Source organism: Cyprinus carpio, chromosome B12, assembly GCF_018340385.1.
Source record: "Cyprinus carpio isolate SPL01 chromosome B12, ASM1834038v1, whole genome shotgun sequence".
Taxonomy (NCBI): domain Eukaryota; kingdom Metazoa; phylum Chordata; class Actinopteri; order Cypriniformes; family Cyprinidae; genus Cyprinus; species Cyprinus carpio.
The window spans coordinates 10,119,477-10,135,253 of record NC_056608.1 but is presented as its reverse complement, the minus strand read 5'-3'; the positions used below and the strand labels follow the sequence as shown (position 1 = coordinate 10,135,253).

Here is a 15,777-nt window from a genome sequence, read left to right as displayed (position 1 = left end):
GTAAATTGTACTGTAGTTCTAGTTGACCGAAACGATAAGCGATACCAACGAAAAAATGGCATATGCGTACTACATTACCCATAAACACAATTAACGTGGTCCATGCTTCTGGTTCAAGCGTTAAGGTGGAATGTGTTTGGGCATGTGGGTCTCAGTACATTCGTTGAAATGGTTTAGATTTTGGTGATAAGAAGTAAATTCTATATAGATTTGCGTTTGTAAAAACAGTGGGAAAATGTCTGTGTTTATGGATCTAAACATAATCAGCAGTAATGATAAAAACAGACTCAAAAGCATCATAGAGACAGCAGCTCACCGTAAGTAGCAGTAATAGTAGTTATATTTGCTGGAATTATGGTTAACACCAGTAGGTTAACTATCTAGTTTAGTAATTATTAATAAGATGTTCTTTAAAAATGCATTTTGATTGTGAAGGCTTAACCCATACCTTGCCAAACAAGTTAACGTTTTTGGAAATCCAGTAACTGTTAGTTCTGTTTTGGATGGGGTCTTCTAACTGGTCTAAGATGGTACTTTAGCTGGTTGTTAGTTTGTGTGAGCTTGCTCTAGCAACAAAACAGTTACCAGTCCAGTTGGTCATACCAGGTCTGCTAGCTCATGACCAGCTTGGCCCAACTTTGATCAACTAGAAGCAGGTTAAACAAATGCATAGATCTGATGTACTACTGACAAAAAAATAATTCAGTTATAAACTTTCACTCTTTATATTTTAGTTGGCTACTCAACAGTTGCAATAAACTATGTGGTTGAACCACAACAGAAGAAACAGGTATGATATAAAGTAGTTAGACTAACCTGTACACTTTAAGAGTTCATGTGATGATGCTCTTCGTTTCTTGTATTACAGGAAATTCCTAAGCCACAGAGTGTGTCAGACATATTTGATAAATTCCCAATAGTACAGGTAAATTACTTTAGCATGTTTCTAGATCATACTTTACCATAATGGATACTGTTAATGGATATGGTGTGCTTTTTTTATAGGGCAAATCTTCTCCCATCAAAGTACTGAATCGATTGACCATCATAGCCTCTGATGCATCTCATTTTGTAAGTTGCAAGTTTATAATGAAGAAACTATTAAGAAATTTACTAATGTTTTATTTATATAGTGACTTTTTTTATGCTATTTTCTTCAGAGACCAACCAATGAATACAAAAGCTTCGACCTTGTGGCAGTGTACCCCAAGACAGAAAAACTCTTTCATGTAAGGGAAATTGAAATTCTGAATTAGCTTGATTCTATTCCATTTAGTATTATTTATTTTCTTTATATTTCTGATGAAAACCAACAGTTGTGATATTAAAGTTTCTGTATATTTAACTTTGTCTGTGTCAGGCAGCCTGCATGACTTTTGATGTGGACATTATCTGCATTGCAGTGGCTGAAAAACAGCCCTTCCATTTTAAAAGGGCTCCAGTTAATGGGGTGAGTTATAGTATTTTATATCCATACCTGACAGCACACAAGGTGATTTTTAGCGGTACTGCGGCATTTATAGAACTTGGTAATAAAATAAGTAAAATTACAGTTGTGAATATGAGGTCCTAAAGAAATATTCCACATCAAAATTAATTAAAATTAATGTCCTTGCAAAATGTTGAGTTGCATGGACCACTTTAATGATATTATCATGGTGTTTTGCATTCTTTCCATAACTTGACAGCACAAGTCTTTCACTTTTTTATTATATGTTTAAAATGTCACCTTTTAATACAGGTTTGAAACAACATGATGGTTAATAAATAATGGTAATTTAGGGGTGAACTGTCCCTTTAAATTATGTATCATCACTGTTATATTGTTGATCACTTCAGGCTATTGACAGGGGGGTTTTCTTTGAGACCTGTTATGCGGCAGCCATCAGAGACACCACTATGAGGAGATACACCATTGCCAATGCCATCAGCCTCATGGAAGTCTGTAAAGGAAAAGTCTGTTGTCCCTTTTTACACACAAACACCTTTAAAATGTGTTAAGCTAGTTCTGAAATTAATTTCTTTTTTCTCTCACAGAATGTCATAATGTCCAGTGGAGCAGAAAGGGTAAAAAGTATTTTGTAAATTGATAAATAATTTTAGTGTTACTTTATTGTATAGTCAGTATGACATTGTTGTTTTTTGTTCTTTTCCTTAGCCTCTTGAATTGAGGGGTCCGTATGACATTGCCAATTTGTATCCTTTTTTCTAATTTGTGTATGAAGAAATCATATGAATATGCCATGTTACTTCTTAAAGGCACTGTATCTGTGTTATGTTCCTTCATTGAGGTTTCAGAGGGCTTGTGTTCAGCCTGTCTGAGGGAGATGCCAAAGCTGCTGTTTCTACTAACTGTCGAGCTGTCTTGCTTCATGGAGGTAAATGACTGGAAAGAGCTCAGCTATTTCCCATTTCTCCAGTACAGGCTTAATTCTATGCCACGTGGTCTTGTTTGTTGTTAGATTGCTAGCTGACTTTCTGAGTATGCATTTATACTGATGGGCATTTCAGTCAGTCTCTTTGATATTAGTTGTAAAGTGTTATGTGAATGTTCATTGGTAATTTTCATGATTCTTCATAACAGAGACGAGAGCCACTGCATCTGGTGTTGTTTACACCATGAAGAAACCAAAAACTCCCCAGAAGCAAGAAGAAGAATCTCCAGTATCTAAAAAGGCAAAAACTGAATTATCATAGCCAGTATTTCAGAATTCATGTGTATTATTTTTTTTTTAATTGAAGATTAGAATGCCTTGAAATCCTTTTTTCTCAAAATCTTGCAATCCACTTTAAATTGAAAGATGATACAGATATTTTAAAAATAACATTTTAGTCAAGCTTAAAAACAATTGCAAACAAAATGTACAGATAAATTAATCTAATACAAAATTGCCCATTTCACATTAAGTGCATTCTGACATAAAATATGATTTAGATTATCAAAAAAGTCCATCAATCATGCTCAGACTGAATCTTATCTTAGCAGTAGAGCTATTTCAGGCAATGCATTTCCATGTGAAGAGGAAGCTCTATGTTCCATTAAGTTTCTTATTCCTTTCTGCCTTATCTGTGGTTTAATAAAAAGTTAAAGTATTGTGCTTCAGTTTCCAAAACTCTTGTAAAACTTTCACATAACTTTTCGTTTTGCAAAAGGCATAATGTCATGCAGGGCTCAGTATACCTTCCTTAGATATCAGATTCTAATATGCAGACAATCTAAAAATGCAGGTTTTTGAGTGTATTATAGCCAAAGCGCACCTATGGTGATCAAGTATTGCATCTACTTTTTTCCATCCTTAAATTTTTCAAAGATGGTTTTAGCTCCATTCTGCCACTCGCAAACACTGTCCATCGGTGCCTTTCCCTCCTGGAGAAGACAAAGCAACAGTAACCAAACAATATTGATCCTAAGCCTTTACAAAAACGTCTTGGCTACTAAAACTTATTTTAGAGGGCTGTTTCCACACTAGCAAAAGTAATAAGCTTACATAAGTACCAGAAGATGGTACTGTACACAGCTTAAATAAGCATCCTAATGAAATTTAGTGAGAATTGATTTTCTACATAAGTTACCATTTATTAGTATCTGATAGCATCCTAATACATGAACAACAAGATAAGTTTATAGGCTAAGCATTACATTTAAGAAAACTTACACAATTCTTGAGTTTTAAGTCACCTCCGTGCAACAGAAGAAGATGGATGAGCTTAAAGCGATTCAGTCTGACCGCATCATGTAGTGGTGTGTCACCCTCCTGATGCAGAATGACATTTAAAGTTACCATTAAAATGTTAATTAACTGTATTTAATGACTGTGTTGCCAAATTTCTTACTATGTCTTTTGCATTGACCTCTGCGCCACAGTGTATGAGATGTTCAGCACATTCATGGTGTCCTGTCCTGACCGCTACATGAAGGGGGGTGCTGCGAAGCTGAGGACATCAAGTGTAACCAATAGAGACAGTATTTCAGACCACACCAGCTGTATTATTAAAACAGATTTGCTGTCAAATAATTGCTTTTACCTTGTCTCTGGAATCCAGTTTTGCCCCATGATTAAGTAGTGCTTCCAGCACAGGCAAACTGCCACCACGACAAGCCCAGTGAACTTCATTTGCTTGAAGCTAATTAAACATCCAAAGAATAAGATGATCCATTCTTATTATGCAATTTAGAAGTATAGCAACCGGTGTTTTTTATTTTATTTTATTTTTATTTTTTTGTAACAAAAAAAAAAAACTTAAAAATAAGGCTTTTATGAAAACACTGAATATAAAATTGCTTACCAACACACAAACCAATCACAATTGGGCTAAATTGGGCTAAAATAGAAAGCTCAGAGTGATACTAAATAAAGAACCATTTGGGAGCTGGAAGAGCCGGCTCTTCTAAGGGAGACGAGCCGAACTTCCCGTCACTAGAAGGTCATGCAGATATATCCATTTTGCTGTTAGGAGTGGGCGAGGCTTAAGCGAGTGAAAAAGCGCTGCTGCGCGCATGCGCGCTAACCAGATGAAACGCAATAGAATAATTGCGCAATATAAAATATGCATTCTGCTCAAATATTTGTTGTTGGACATTAAATGTGATACATGTAGAATTTTAATCCTGCATACAAGTTAATTTTTATCATAGCAGTAAATGTAAGCTGCTAATACAGCCCTACTATCTCAAATGTGTTAATATGTGTGTTTCTCTTATCAGTTAAATGTAGTCTGATTTCTATTATTTATTTTCATTTTTAATTCAGTGATTTAAACTTTTAATTTAGTGTTTTAAATGATTTAAAGAGCAAATTTAGATGGTTATTTAATGGTAATGGTAAACTGCTGATCAACTGAACGGGCAAGTAGCAACTACAGGTCCTTCTCAAAAAATTAGCATATTGTGATAAAAGTTCATTATTTTCCATAATGTAATGATAAAAATTAAACTTTCATATATTTTAGATTCATTGCACACCAACTGAAATATTTCAGGTCTTTTATTGTTTTAATACTGATGATTTTGGCATACAGCTCATGAAAACCCAAAAATTCCTATATCAAAAAATTAGCATATCATGAAAAGGTTCTCTAAACGAGCTATTAACCTAATCATCTGAATCAACTTATTAACTCTAAACACCTGCAAAAGATTCCTGAGGCTTTTAAAAACTCCCAGCCTGGTTCATTACTCAAAACCGCAATCATGGGTAAGACTGCCGACCTGACTGCTGTCCAGAAGGCCATCATTGACACCCTCAAGCGAGAGGGTAAGACACAGAAAGAAATTTCTGAATGAATAGGCTGTTCCCAGAGTGCTGTATCAAGGCACCTCAGTGGGAAGTCTGTGGGAAGGAAAAAGTGTGGCAAAAAAACGCTGCACAATGAGAAGAGGTGACCGGACCCTGAGGAAGATTGTGGAGAAGGACCGATTCCAGACCTTGGGGGACCTGCGGAAGCAGTGGACTGAGTCTGGAGTAGAAACATCCAGAGCCACCGTGCACAGGCGTGTGCTTTTGAACCAGAAACAGCGGCAGAAGCACCTGACCTGGGCTACAGAGAAGCAGCACTGGACTGTTGCTCAGTGGTCCAAAGTACTTTTTTCAGATGAAAGCAAATTTTGCATGTCATTCGGAAATCAAGGTGCCAGAGTCTGGAGGAAGACTGGGGAGAAGGAAATGCCAAAATGCCTGAAGTCCAGTGTCAAGTACCCACAGTCAGTGATGGTCTGGGGTGCCATGTCAGCTGCTGGTGTTGGTCCACTGTGTTTTATCAAGGGCAGGGTCAATGCAGCTAGCTATCAGGAGATTTTGGAGCACTTCATGCTTCCATCTGCTGAAAAGCTTTATGGAGATGAAGATTTCGTTTTTCAGCACGACCTGGCACCTGCTCACAGTGCCAAAACCACTGGTAAATGGTTTACAGACCATGGTATTACTGTGCTCAATTGGCCTGCCAACTCTCCTGACCTGAACCCCATGGATAATCTGTGGGATATTGTGAAGAGAAAGTTGAGAGACGCAAGACCCAACACTCTGGATGAGCTTAAGGCCGCTATCAAAGCATCCTGGGCCTCCATAACACCTTAGCAGTGGCCACAGGCTGATTGCCTCCATGCCATGCCGCATTTAAGCAGTCATTTCTGCAAAAGGATTCCCGACCAAGTATTGAGTGCATAACTGAACATAATTATTTGAAGGTTGACTTTTTTTTGTATTAAAAACACTTTTCTTTTATTGGTCGGATGAAATATGCTAATTTTTTGAGATAGGAATTTTGGGTTTTTCATGAGCTGTATGCCAAAATCATCAGTATTAAAACAATAAAAGACCTGAAATATTTCAGTTGGTGTGCAATGAATCTAAAATATATGAAAGTTTAATTTTTATCATTACATTATGGAAAATAATGAACTTTTATCACAATATGCTAATTTTTTGAGAAGGACCTGTATGTTAAAATGTTTTCATATATCTTTAAAAAAAAAAGTCATTACATTTTGGGCACAATACATTAAATATAGTTGGTTGTAGCCTATTTTTTATTTATTTGATTATTTAAGTTGCATTTTCTGTATACTTTTATTTTTGGACTAATAATAAAGTCAACTAATTGAAGCCTTTGTGAGAGAGTCAGTGGTATATCAATGCATTCCTATTGGTCAGTGTTAGAGGACCTCAGCTTAGCCTGACAGTTAGCCTGCTCCAGGCCAGGTTAGTTTCGTAGCATAAGTTGCCACAGTGACTGAGGTTGAGCTATGGTAATTTTGCTTTATGAAATCAAATCAAGTGAAAATAAGTCAGACTAAGTGAAATGAGCCTGGCTTATTAGGTAAACTTGTTTCATGAAATAGCCCCCAGTTGCATTTTCAGTTTAAACGTTTCTTGAAAATGGTATAAAAGAGTATATTTCTGTATTAGAATTGGCACATGAATTTGAAGCTTAGGTTTAAAATATTTTCTTTGTCTTGATCTTGTAGACATTTTCTCAAGTATTAATGTGTGTTTGTATTCATAGAAAAACTAAATACACTTAAGTATTATGTAAACATTATTCAATACCTTGTCCTTGTTTTCAATTGAAGCACCGGCCTCCAGCAGCGCTTGCACAATCTCCACGTTTCCTTGTGAGCAAGCTCTGTGCAAAGCTGTTCGGTTGAACTAGTAAAACAAAACAAAAAATCCTTTAGATTTAATTACTGTCAGGTGCCTTTTATTCAATATGTTGGGTAAACACTCACATTATCACAGACGTTTGGGTCTGCACCTCTGGCGAGGTAACTTTTGATCATTGGCAATTTGTTATCTAGTGCTGCCTTCAGAAAGTCATCCTCATCAACAAAATCATTCTGTGAGACAATGAGATGATTACTTGAGGGGTTCAAATCTCATTAATAATAATTGCTTTGAAGTATGCTTACCACTATCTTTTGTTTAGGCTGTGTTTTGTAGACTGGTGTGCTTGTTTTTATCTTCTGACTTTCTGTAATGTCCTGGAGGTCATTAGTACTGTTGTTAGTCTGCAAAATCATTCAAATATGGTAAAGAAAATGCACTTCTAATAACATATGCTTCATGAGGTATACAAATGAATGCTTAAAAACCTATATCTTACATTAAAACCATTTAAAATGACTTCACTATCACACTGAAGATTATAGGCTTTCAGATGATGTTCAACAGAGCTTTTGCATTCTTCAGAAGGATGCTGTGCCACAGTGTCATCCTGCTTTTTGTTTCCACTTGACATGTCTGTAACCTAAAATAACAAAATTAGAACACACATATTTTGTAGACCAAAGAAATAACCACTCAAAGCGATAGTTTACCTAAAAATCATATTCATCTTCATGTCATTTCAAACCTGTATGACTGAATTTCTTTTGTGATACACACAAAAAAAAAAAAAAAATGAATTGAATGATAATCGAAAAAAAAAAGAAGATATTTCCAAAAATATTTTTTTGTGTTCCACCGTAGAAAGGCCTATGCAGGTTTGGAATAACATGAAATTTTTGGGTGAACTATCCCTTTTAAAACACTAGTGGCCATTTTAAAACAGCAAAAGTTTTGTATAAATAGCCAAAAGAGGTTTTATATGTATATACAGTCTATCTCTATTCACATTTATTTACCTATCGAAGTAGTTTGAAGAGGATCTTGTTTTTAAATATTTCAAATAATATAATAAGTAGGCCTGGTATTATCTGTTTTTAAAGGTAACAGAAGCTCAGGACCTAAAAATCCAAGATGCACAAAATAAACTGAAATCTTGAGCCCAAAGCATTAAATGAAACTTTTTAAAATGCATAATGGAAATCACTAAATCTGCTTTTTAAATAGACATTTAGAAATAGACATATAAGCCCTTACCAGCTCATCGTCCTGTAGGATTCCCATGACTTTCCTTGAAAATTCTTTGTGCCAAAATTAAGACATCCAAGCCAAGCATCACTTATATATGTGGTGGTGACAGTTGGAGATCATGCTCCTGTTGTTCAACTGACTCCTCCCACCTCTGAGGTTTCCACGTCACTGTGATGTCAGATGCATTTCGAAGGGGTCTGAGGGTGAATTTTTCTTTTTTTTTTTTCAGAAGTCAGATGCCTTTGGGAACATTTGAAGGAATGGAAATTAAACCTGGGGGAACTTGATGTGCCGTCATAGAGCCCCAGTCTATCCAAGGGTGACTTACTGCTGACCACGGAGCCCAAGACACAGAACAACACTCCACATCACACACAAAGATGACAGGAATAATTTATGAAGTGATATGAAGACTTATAACATCTTAATCAGCTTCGACTGTCTCATTTATTAAGGAAGTTGTCTTTGTTTATGAGGCTATTTTCTTCTTAGGTTTCATCACTTGCATTACTTCTGTTACGAGAGCAGGTAAAATTGTCGCACCCTGTGACTATTTTTAATTGAGCAGCCCATGAATCACTTACAGTAATGAGTCACATGAGTGGTTGTCTTGCATGGCAGCTGCTATTTTACTAGTTTTCCACATGTCTAGGGCCTATAAAACTATGAAATGAGGCAGTAAAGATGTGAAGAATTTATCTATTAAAATTAATATTGGTAGCATTGTATCATGTCTAATTGAGTGTCATTTTCAAGGCTTTCTTAAGCACTGAGAGATGATACATACAGCATCTTTTAACAAGCAGAATGTTACACCGGTGTTAGACAGAGAGAGATTTCCCTCCATAAAATCGAATATTTGTTTGCAGCATTAGCACCAAAAATGAAAATATATTGCCAATGGTGTCTTACATGCAACATAAGGGTGTATTTGTTCAATTCTTAATTGAAACTTCACTAGTATCAAGAAGTCAAGTTAGCAGTGTTGCATTTAGTGGCTTACAAAAACAGAAGTTAAAGAACATTTTCTCATTAACATGTTTCTAATTAAATAACTATTAAGAAAACAACTGGATGGATATATAAAATTATAATGTTTGTTAGATGGTTTTCAATCTGGGTGCATCAGTAGGGTTTACAGAAATTTTGAGAAAAAAAATAAATTATAATTAACATTTTAGGGCTGCCAAAGGCTGTAAAACTGCTCTGGGATTTTGGATTTTGCAATCAATATAAATTGTAACCTGATATTTTGTCAAAAAAGAGGGTTGATAATTACGTAATCCTGTAAATACACTTATAAAAATACATAATGGAGACATTAATCAAAATAATTTTATTAATGACTCAAATAGAATTTTCCTAAGCAAACGTTCATGAATTGTGAACCTCCTGCACTATTAGGGATCCAAGCATCTACAGCCTTCCAATTCGGTCATTTATGATTAATGGAAGAATTATTTAAAACTGCATTTTAAACAGTTTAATCATAATACGTGCATTGCATCTCTCCGAACGGGTCAAATACATTGATATGGGAATTATTCTAATGAGATAATAATGAGACTTTCTGCATTGTAAATGTATCTTGTTAATGTATTTAGACCATAGGTCAGTAGGATATCTGATATGTGAAGCTTCCATGTTGTGTTTTTATCTGTCCTCTTAGTAAGAGTGTTACGAAAGTGCTTGTAAAAGATGATCTGTAACGAAACACATTGCCTGAATATCTATCAACCATTTCTAAAGCTTGTAACAGCCTCTACTTGCTCTTTTTAGACCTCAGGTCTGGCAGTCACATGCAATCTCTTAATTTTTTTTTTTTTTTTTTTTTAGTAAAGAGACCACTTAAACTTATCTATGGCTTAAAAAATTTTAATCAGTATTTTTGTCTGTAAAATATATAAATATAAAATATGTAAATATGTTTGAAAACCAAACCTTATTTTAAACATAACATTTTTTTGCCGTGTTGAGTGTGCCTCTAATCTGAAGGTATGTATCACATGTTCATGCTTTGAGTTTCAGTCAGGTGGTACTGTGACTGATTTATCTACTAAATGGCACGTGTGTGTTGAACTTGTCACCACACAGGTCTGGTACAGCATACCGTGAGCAATATTAATATGCAATATGAAATACTAACCTTGTGCTGACACATTTTTATGCACTAGGTCTACATCAAAGATGTGCCAAGCAAGTTTTCAAACCTTTCATCACATTGAGTGATAATATCATATGAAAAATTACTCAGTGTTGATGCATGAAAGCTTAGCAGTCATATTACAGGAAAAAAAAAAAATTGAGCATTGAAATAATTGGCAGTGCAATTCATCTGCAAGCATTCAGTGTCCTTTACTACTCTCTTAAAACACTTTTCATGCTCTTGCTAGTAGTATAATTTATCTAATAACAATGTATAACAGAATGAACAATATTTTTATGGCTAAGGCTACTTTTTATATATAACATTATCCTAAATACATAAATACAGCTAAATATTATTTCACTCTTTTTGTGTAATTTTCACACATTAATAAATAAAACTGACCCTGGACCACAAATCCATAAGGGTTAATTTTATGAAATTGAGTTTTATACATCATCTGAAAGCTGAATAAATAAAGTTTCCATCGATATATGGATTGTTAAGATTTGAAAATCTGGAATCTAAGGGTGCAAAAAAAATCAAAATATTGAGAAAATTGCCTTTATTAAGGCAAATTTACCAAACGAAGTCCTTAGCAATGCATATTAATAATCAAAAATTAGGTTTGGATATATTTATGGTGGGAAATTTACTTAATATCCTAAGAATTTTTGGCATAAAAGAAAAATCTATAATTTTGACTCAATACATATTGTTGCCTATTGCTACAAATATACCTATGCTACTTATGACTGGTTTTGTGGTCAAGAGTCACAACTGTGTTTTTGGCCTGTCCCACCATAGAGGCCTTGACCTTCTCGACTGTTTCCAGCGATTAAAATCATACCACAATTTCAAAATTGAGACAGTCTATTGAACTGATATTTATATTTAGCTGTGTACCACATTTTGCATGCAACCATTTTACAGCATTTATTTATTTGCCTATTGGTCTGTTTCCTGATATTAACATGTTTGTTAGATTGTCTGTTTGTTTATTTATTTATTTATTGGTTAATGTCTTTTTTTTTTTTTTTTTTTTTTTTTTAACTGTGTTTTTATTAAATATATAAACTTTTTTCCTTTTTTTAAAAAAAAAAAAAAAAAAAAAACAGCAAAAAAAAACCCCAATAACAACAATTAAAGTTAAAATAAATACACAAATCCTTGACAGCACTTCAAAGAATACACCACGTAGCAGTACATTCACTGCATTGTTCAAGCATTAACATATATTAAGTTCATTTATTTCCAGCAGATTTTCTATTAGTGTCCACCTCTGTCGAAAAATGTCCGATTTCAACTGCAAGTCTGCTGTCATCTTCTCAAACATGTATATCTGTTTCAGTCTATGTGTCCATTCTGTCACAGTGGGCTCACGCACCTTCATCCAGTTCACAGTGATTATCTTCCTAGCTGCCATTAACAAGATATGCAATACAAATAAGTGGGATTTACTGAACTGATCTGAGGGGAAACCATCAAGCAAAAAAAAATCTGGATGCATCAGAATATCTCTTTCTAAAACTTTACTGATTTCTCTTTTAACACCTTGCCAATACTCTTGTATTTTGGGACATTCCCAGAATATATGCACATAGTCCGCCACCATCCCGCAACCTCTCCAGCATTGTGATAATGTCGAAGTACTGTCAAATTTGGCAACCACCAGTGGAACTCTAAAGAATCTCATTTTCATTTTCCAATCAAATTCCTTCCACATTTGACTGCTGATACCCTTATGGCAGCTAGCACATATATTTAACCACATCTCATCCTCTATTACAGCATTTAACTCTAGTTCCTTTTGATATGAAATGTGTCATCAGATTGGTCCTGCATTAACTTCCCATAAATATGTGCTATATGATTTTTAGTGGGTAGATCATGTTCAATAATATTGATAAAATATTTTTCAATATTTGTTGTAGATCTTTTAATGATGTCCCAGTGTTTATGAGTTGTGATATAGTGCCGTAATTGTAAATACCTAAAGAGATCATTTGATCTCAATGTAAACTTGTCACGTAATTGAGAAAAAGATCTTATGGTTTCTCCATCAAAAATTTTATTAATTATCTTTAAACCATTCTTTTCCCATCTATTAAAGGCACTATCCCATATAGAAGGGAGAAAATCTGGGTTACCTTTAATAGGTATTGCACGTGATAGGGTAATGTTTTGTTTTGAATCATATGGAAAGTGCCCTGTAGTTCTTTTATAATAATATGTACGTAAATTGTATAATGTGCCTCAGATTTCTCATTTAAGCTTTTCTATCTTTTATGTAACCATAATGTCAAAATTGAGACAATCTATTGAACTGACATTCATATTTAGCTGTGTCCCACATTTTGCATGCAACCATTTTACAGCATTTATTTATTTGTTTGTTTGTTTCCTGTCATTCATTCATTCATTCATTCATCTTCTTTTGAACCATATTTATGGAAAGTGACCTGTAGTTCTTTTATAATAATATGTACAAGAACATTTGCATTGTATAATGTGTCTCAGATTGTAAACCTGCTTTTTTATGTTTTATGTAACACGTATGTACATATTCACGCTATCCGCTGGATGTAATTGTATTTTCATAGTGTGATCAGTGTGACTGATGTGAGGTGCTGAGTGAGCAGACAGCAGTGGGACTGGAATGTGTGGAATGCCTCCTAATGAGCTGAGTCGCTGTGAATCCAGTACATCCGAACCTTCTCCACAGAGTTAGTTAGAAAGAAACATTTGCTAATTTTTCTTTACAGCTTGTTAATCTACCTGAAAATTTTCATCATTTCTAACTGTTCAGATCCTGAGATTTGATTATAGTTAATACTTAACATTCAATTAAAATTGCGTGAAATTATTCGTCACTACAGCTATTTTATTATAGTTTTTCTCGATTGCTAACATAAAATAAAACGAAGGGGGTGAGGTCAAATTTCATTTGTTCCTGATGAAACACAAAGCACTATAGTTGACAGTGTTCCTCTGCATGGACTGACCATGAGGTATGTTGGCCTACAGGCTCATCTAAAAGGTTTCAATAATACTTACACAATACACATACAAATACAGTACATAGCAGCAGAACTTCAGATGAGAGAACTTTCATTATTCTATGTACAGTAAATACTGTAGCACATGCTGTACAATACACCCTCAAACTCATTACTGTTGGATTTATTTGTAGCCAAGTAGTCCTTACATGTACTCTATTTATGCAGAACTGAGAGACGACTGTCTAGGGGAGGCAGAGAAGTCTTTTGTCAGAAGACTAATAAACTTATAAAAAAAAAAAATACAACAAAAAAACTAAAACAAAATTTTACAGAATACACAAAATAAAAAAAAAAAAATATTTATTTATTTACAGTAACTGACAGTATACTCCAATGTATTTTCACTGTATATTCTGTTGTGGTTTTTGAACTTTTCTGTTGTAGTGCTTTTCATCTACTGTAAGATCACTTTAGAGTAGTGTAATGAAAGTAAATTTTTCTTAAAGTTTATTGCTGAATTTAACTGTATCTGCACCCCTCTATTTATGCTGCATACTGTAACAGACATTCGCTAGCAAAAGGATTCCTATTTCCCAAAAGGAGGTTTGTAACAGTGTTTTGACTTGATCTCACTAGTGTTCTCTAGGCATGAAAGTAGTCTGTGTATTTCACAGGTTTGTGTGTCATCTGAGGCCAAAGTTTCAGTCTGACAAAAGAGAATATGCTTTTGACTAAAATGCTTGACTTTTCAAGTGAACTTGCCAAAATTGTCAAGTCATTAAGTTCAAGCACTGATTGTAATTTTTATAAACTAGAAAATGACAGCAACATGTTGTTACAAATGTAACTTTATATGGTGAGATGGGAGAAGAAGCCCCCTTAAGAACAATTCGGATTTACTTTTAAATTAAAATATTAAAAGAGGGACAAGTTTACGCCCCCCATCTCTTAGTTTTGCATGAGTTCCTCATTTGTCCTCAGTGTTAAAAGATGGATTTTGGAAAGGGATCAAATATGCAGAAGATGCTGGAAAACCAAAGAAGTCAAAAATTAGTCGGAAGTGTACAAGCCCTTGGTTTGAATAACTTCAGCACATCTGTGGCCACAGGACATCACAAGTCTCTCACACTGTGCTGGTGTGATCTTGGTCCACTCTTCTTCCAGTCTCTTCCACAGATCAGTGACTGTAGTGGGTTTCTTCATTACTTTGTCACCAAGGATTATCCAGAGATCTTCTATCAGCTTTAGATAAGGACTTTTGGCTGGCTATTTTAATATTTCAATGCTTTCAGCTTCAAGGAACTGCTTTACCCAACGATGGAACCATATGTTGCCACAGGAAGTTCTGATAAACATTTGCATTCACTCTGCCATGTAGCTGTAAAAGAGGCACAACTTCTGCTGCAGAAAACATCTCCCAAACCATGACACTTCCTCCTCCACCTTTCACTGACTTATTTACACATTTTGGGTTCAGGCTTTCCCCAGTTTGACGACAAACATGTTTCCCATCGGACCCAAATAAATTAAACTTGCTTTCATCAGTGAAGTGAAGTTTGGACCAGTTCTCCTTTGTCCACACAACATACTCCTCAGCAAAGGTTAATCTAGCCTTTTGATTCTTTATGTTGATGAGAGGTTTGATCACTGCAGAGTGGGCTTTCAGTACAAATTCTCTTGAACGCTGAGACACTATATGCCAAGACTAAACTTACCCTGTTCAACTCATAAATAAACACCAATACCAGAAATATTGTTTAAACAAAATAACCTCGAAATTTAGGAAATTGTAAGTTGTTCTCTATATTTGATCTCCACTGTATTTATTTATAAACTCTTCTATTTGAAATTTTGTTTTGACAAAATATTAAATAATATCCCTATGCATTATAATTAGTAATACATTTTAAAATAATGTTTCTAGTAACAACATGCTACTTGGGGCCTTCGGTGCCAATTAAGCTAATCTTACCACAAGGGTCTAATTTGATCTTTTTGCTTCAAAATAAAAACTTTAATTTTTACTTAACATATCTAAAACCACTGATGTGTCCGCAGACACCAAAATGTTTGGTATTGAACATAATAAACTGTTGTAATTAACCATTTTTCAGAGACACAAAATTTTATAATTTAACCAAATCTCACAAATGCTGATATTCAGATGAAATGACAAAATTAAAATAGCGTAGACATTCATCAAACATGCTGACATGAGATTTTGTGCAAACTATGGTTAAGAGAAAAAAATAAGGTGGGGGGGGGGGGTCATCTTGCC

General features: G+C 34.6%; 1 protein-coding gene and 1 long non-coding RNA gene across 3 annotated transcripts; one reads left to right on the top strand and one right to left on the bottom strand.

The window, feature by feature from the left end:
* The first annotated feature begins 88 nt into the window (after positions 1-88).
* On the top strand, positions 89-9,070 carry LOC109059051 (ribonuclease P protein subunit p30-like). Of its 2 annotated transcripts, none has more exons than XM_042735268.1 (12): positions 89-317; positions 735-790; positions 869-925; positions 1,006-1,071; positions 1,161-1,229; positions 1,361-1,450; positions 1,840-1,956; positions 2,038-2,067; positions 2,159-2,196; positions 2,299-2,378; positions 2,585-2,676; positions 8,581-9,070. In XM_042735268.1, exons 1-12 carry the CDS (start codon positions 236-238, stop codon positions 8,605-8,607), a joined length of 804 nt encoding a protein of 267 aa, XP_042591202.1. In that variant the 5' UTR covers positions 89-235; the 3' UTR covers positions 8,608-9,070. The 2 variants fall into 2 exon arrangements, with proteins under 2 accessions (XP_042591202.1, XP_018931798.2); XM_019076253.2 differs by lacking the exon at positions 8,581-9,070 and adding an exon at positions 3,866-4,025.
* On the bottom strand, positions 3,891-4,896 carry LOC109059064. The gene is made up of 3 exons (XR_006156069.1): positions 4,288-4,896; positions 4,027-4,125; positions 3,891-3,933 (listed from the first exon to the last, which is right to left on the bottom strand). It is a non-coding gene; the product is annotated as an uncharacterized LOC109059064 (long non-coding RNA).
* Positions 9,071-15,777: the final 6,707 nt, after the last annotated feature.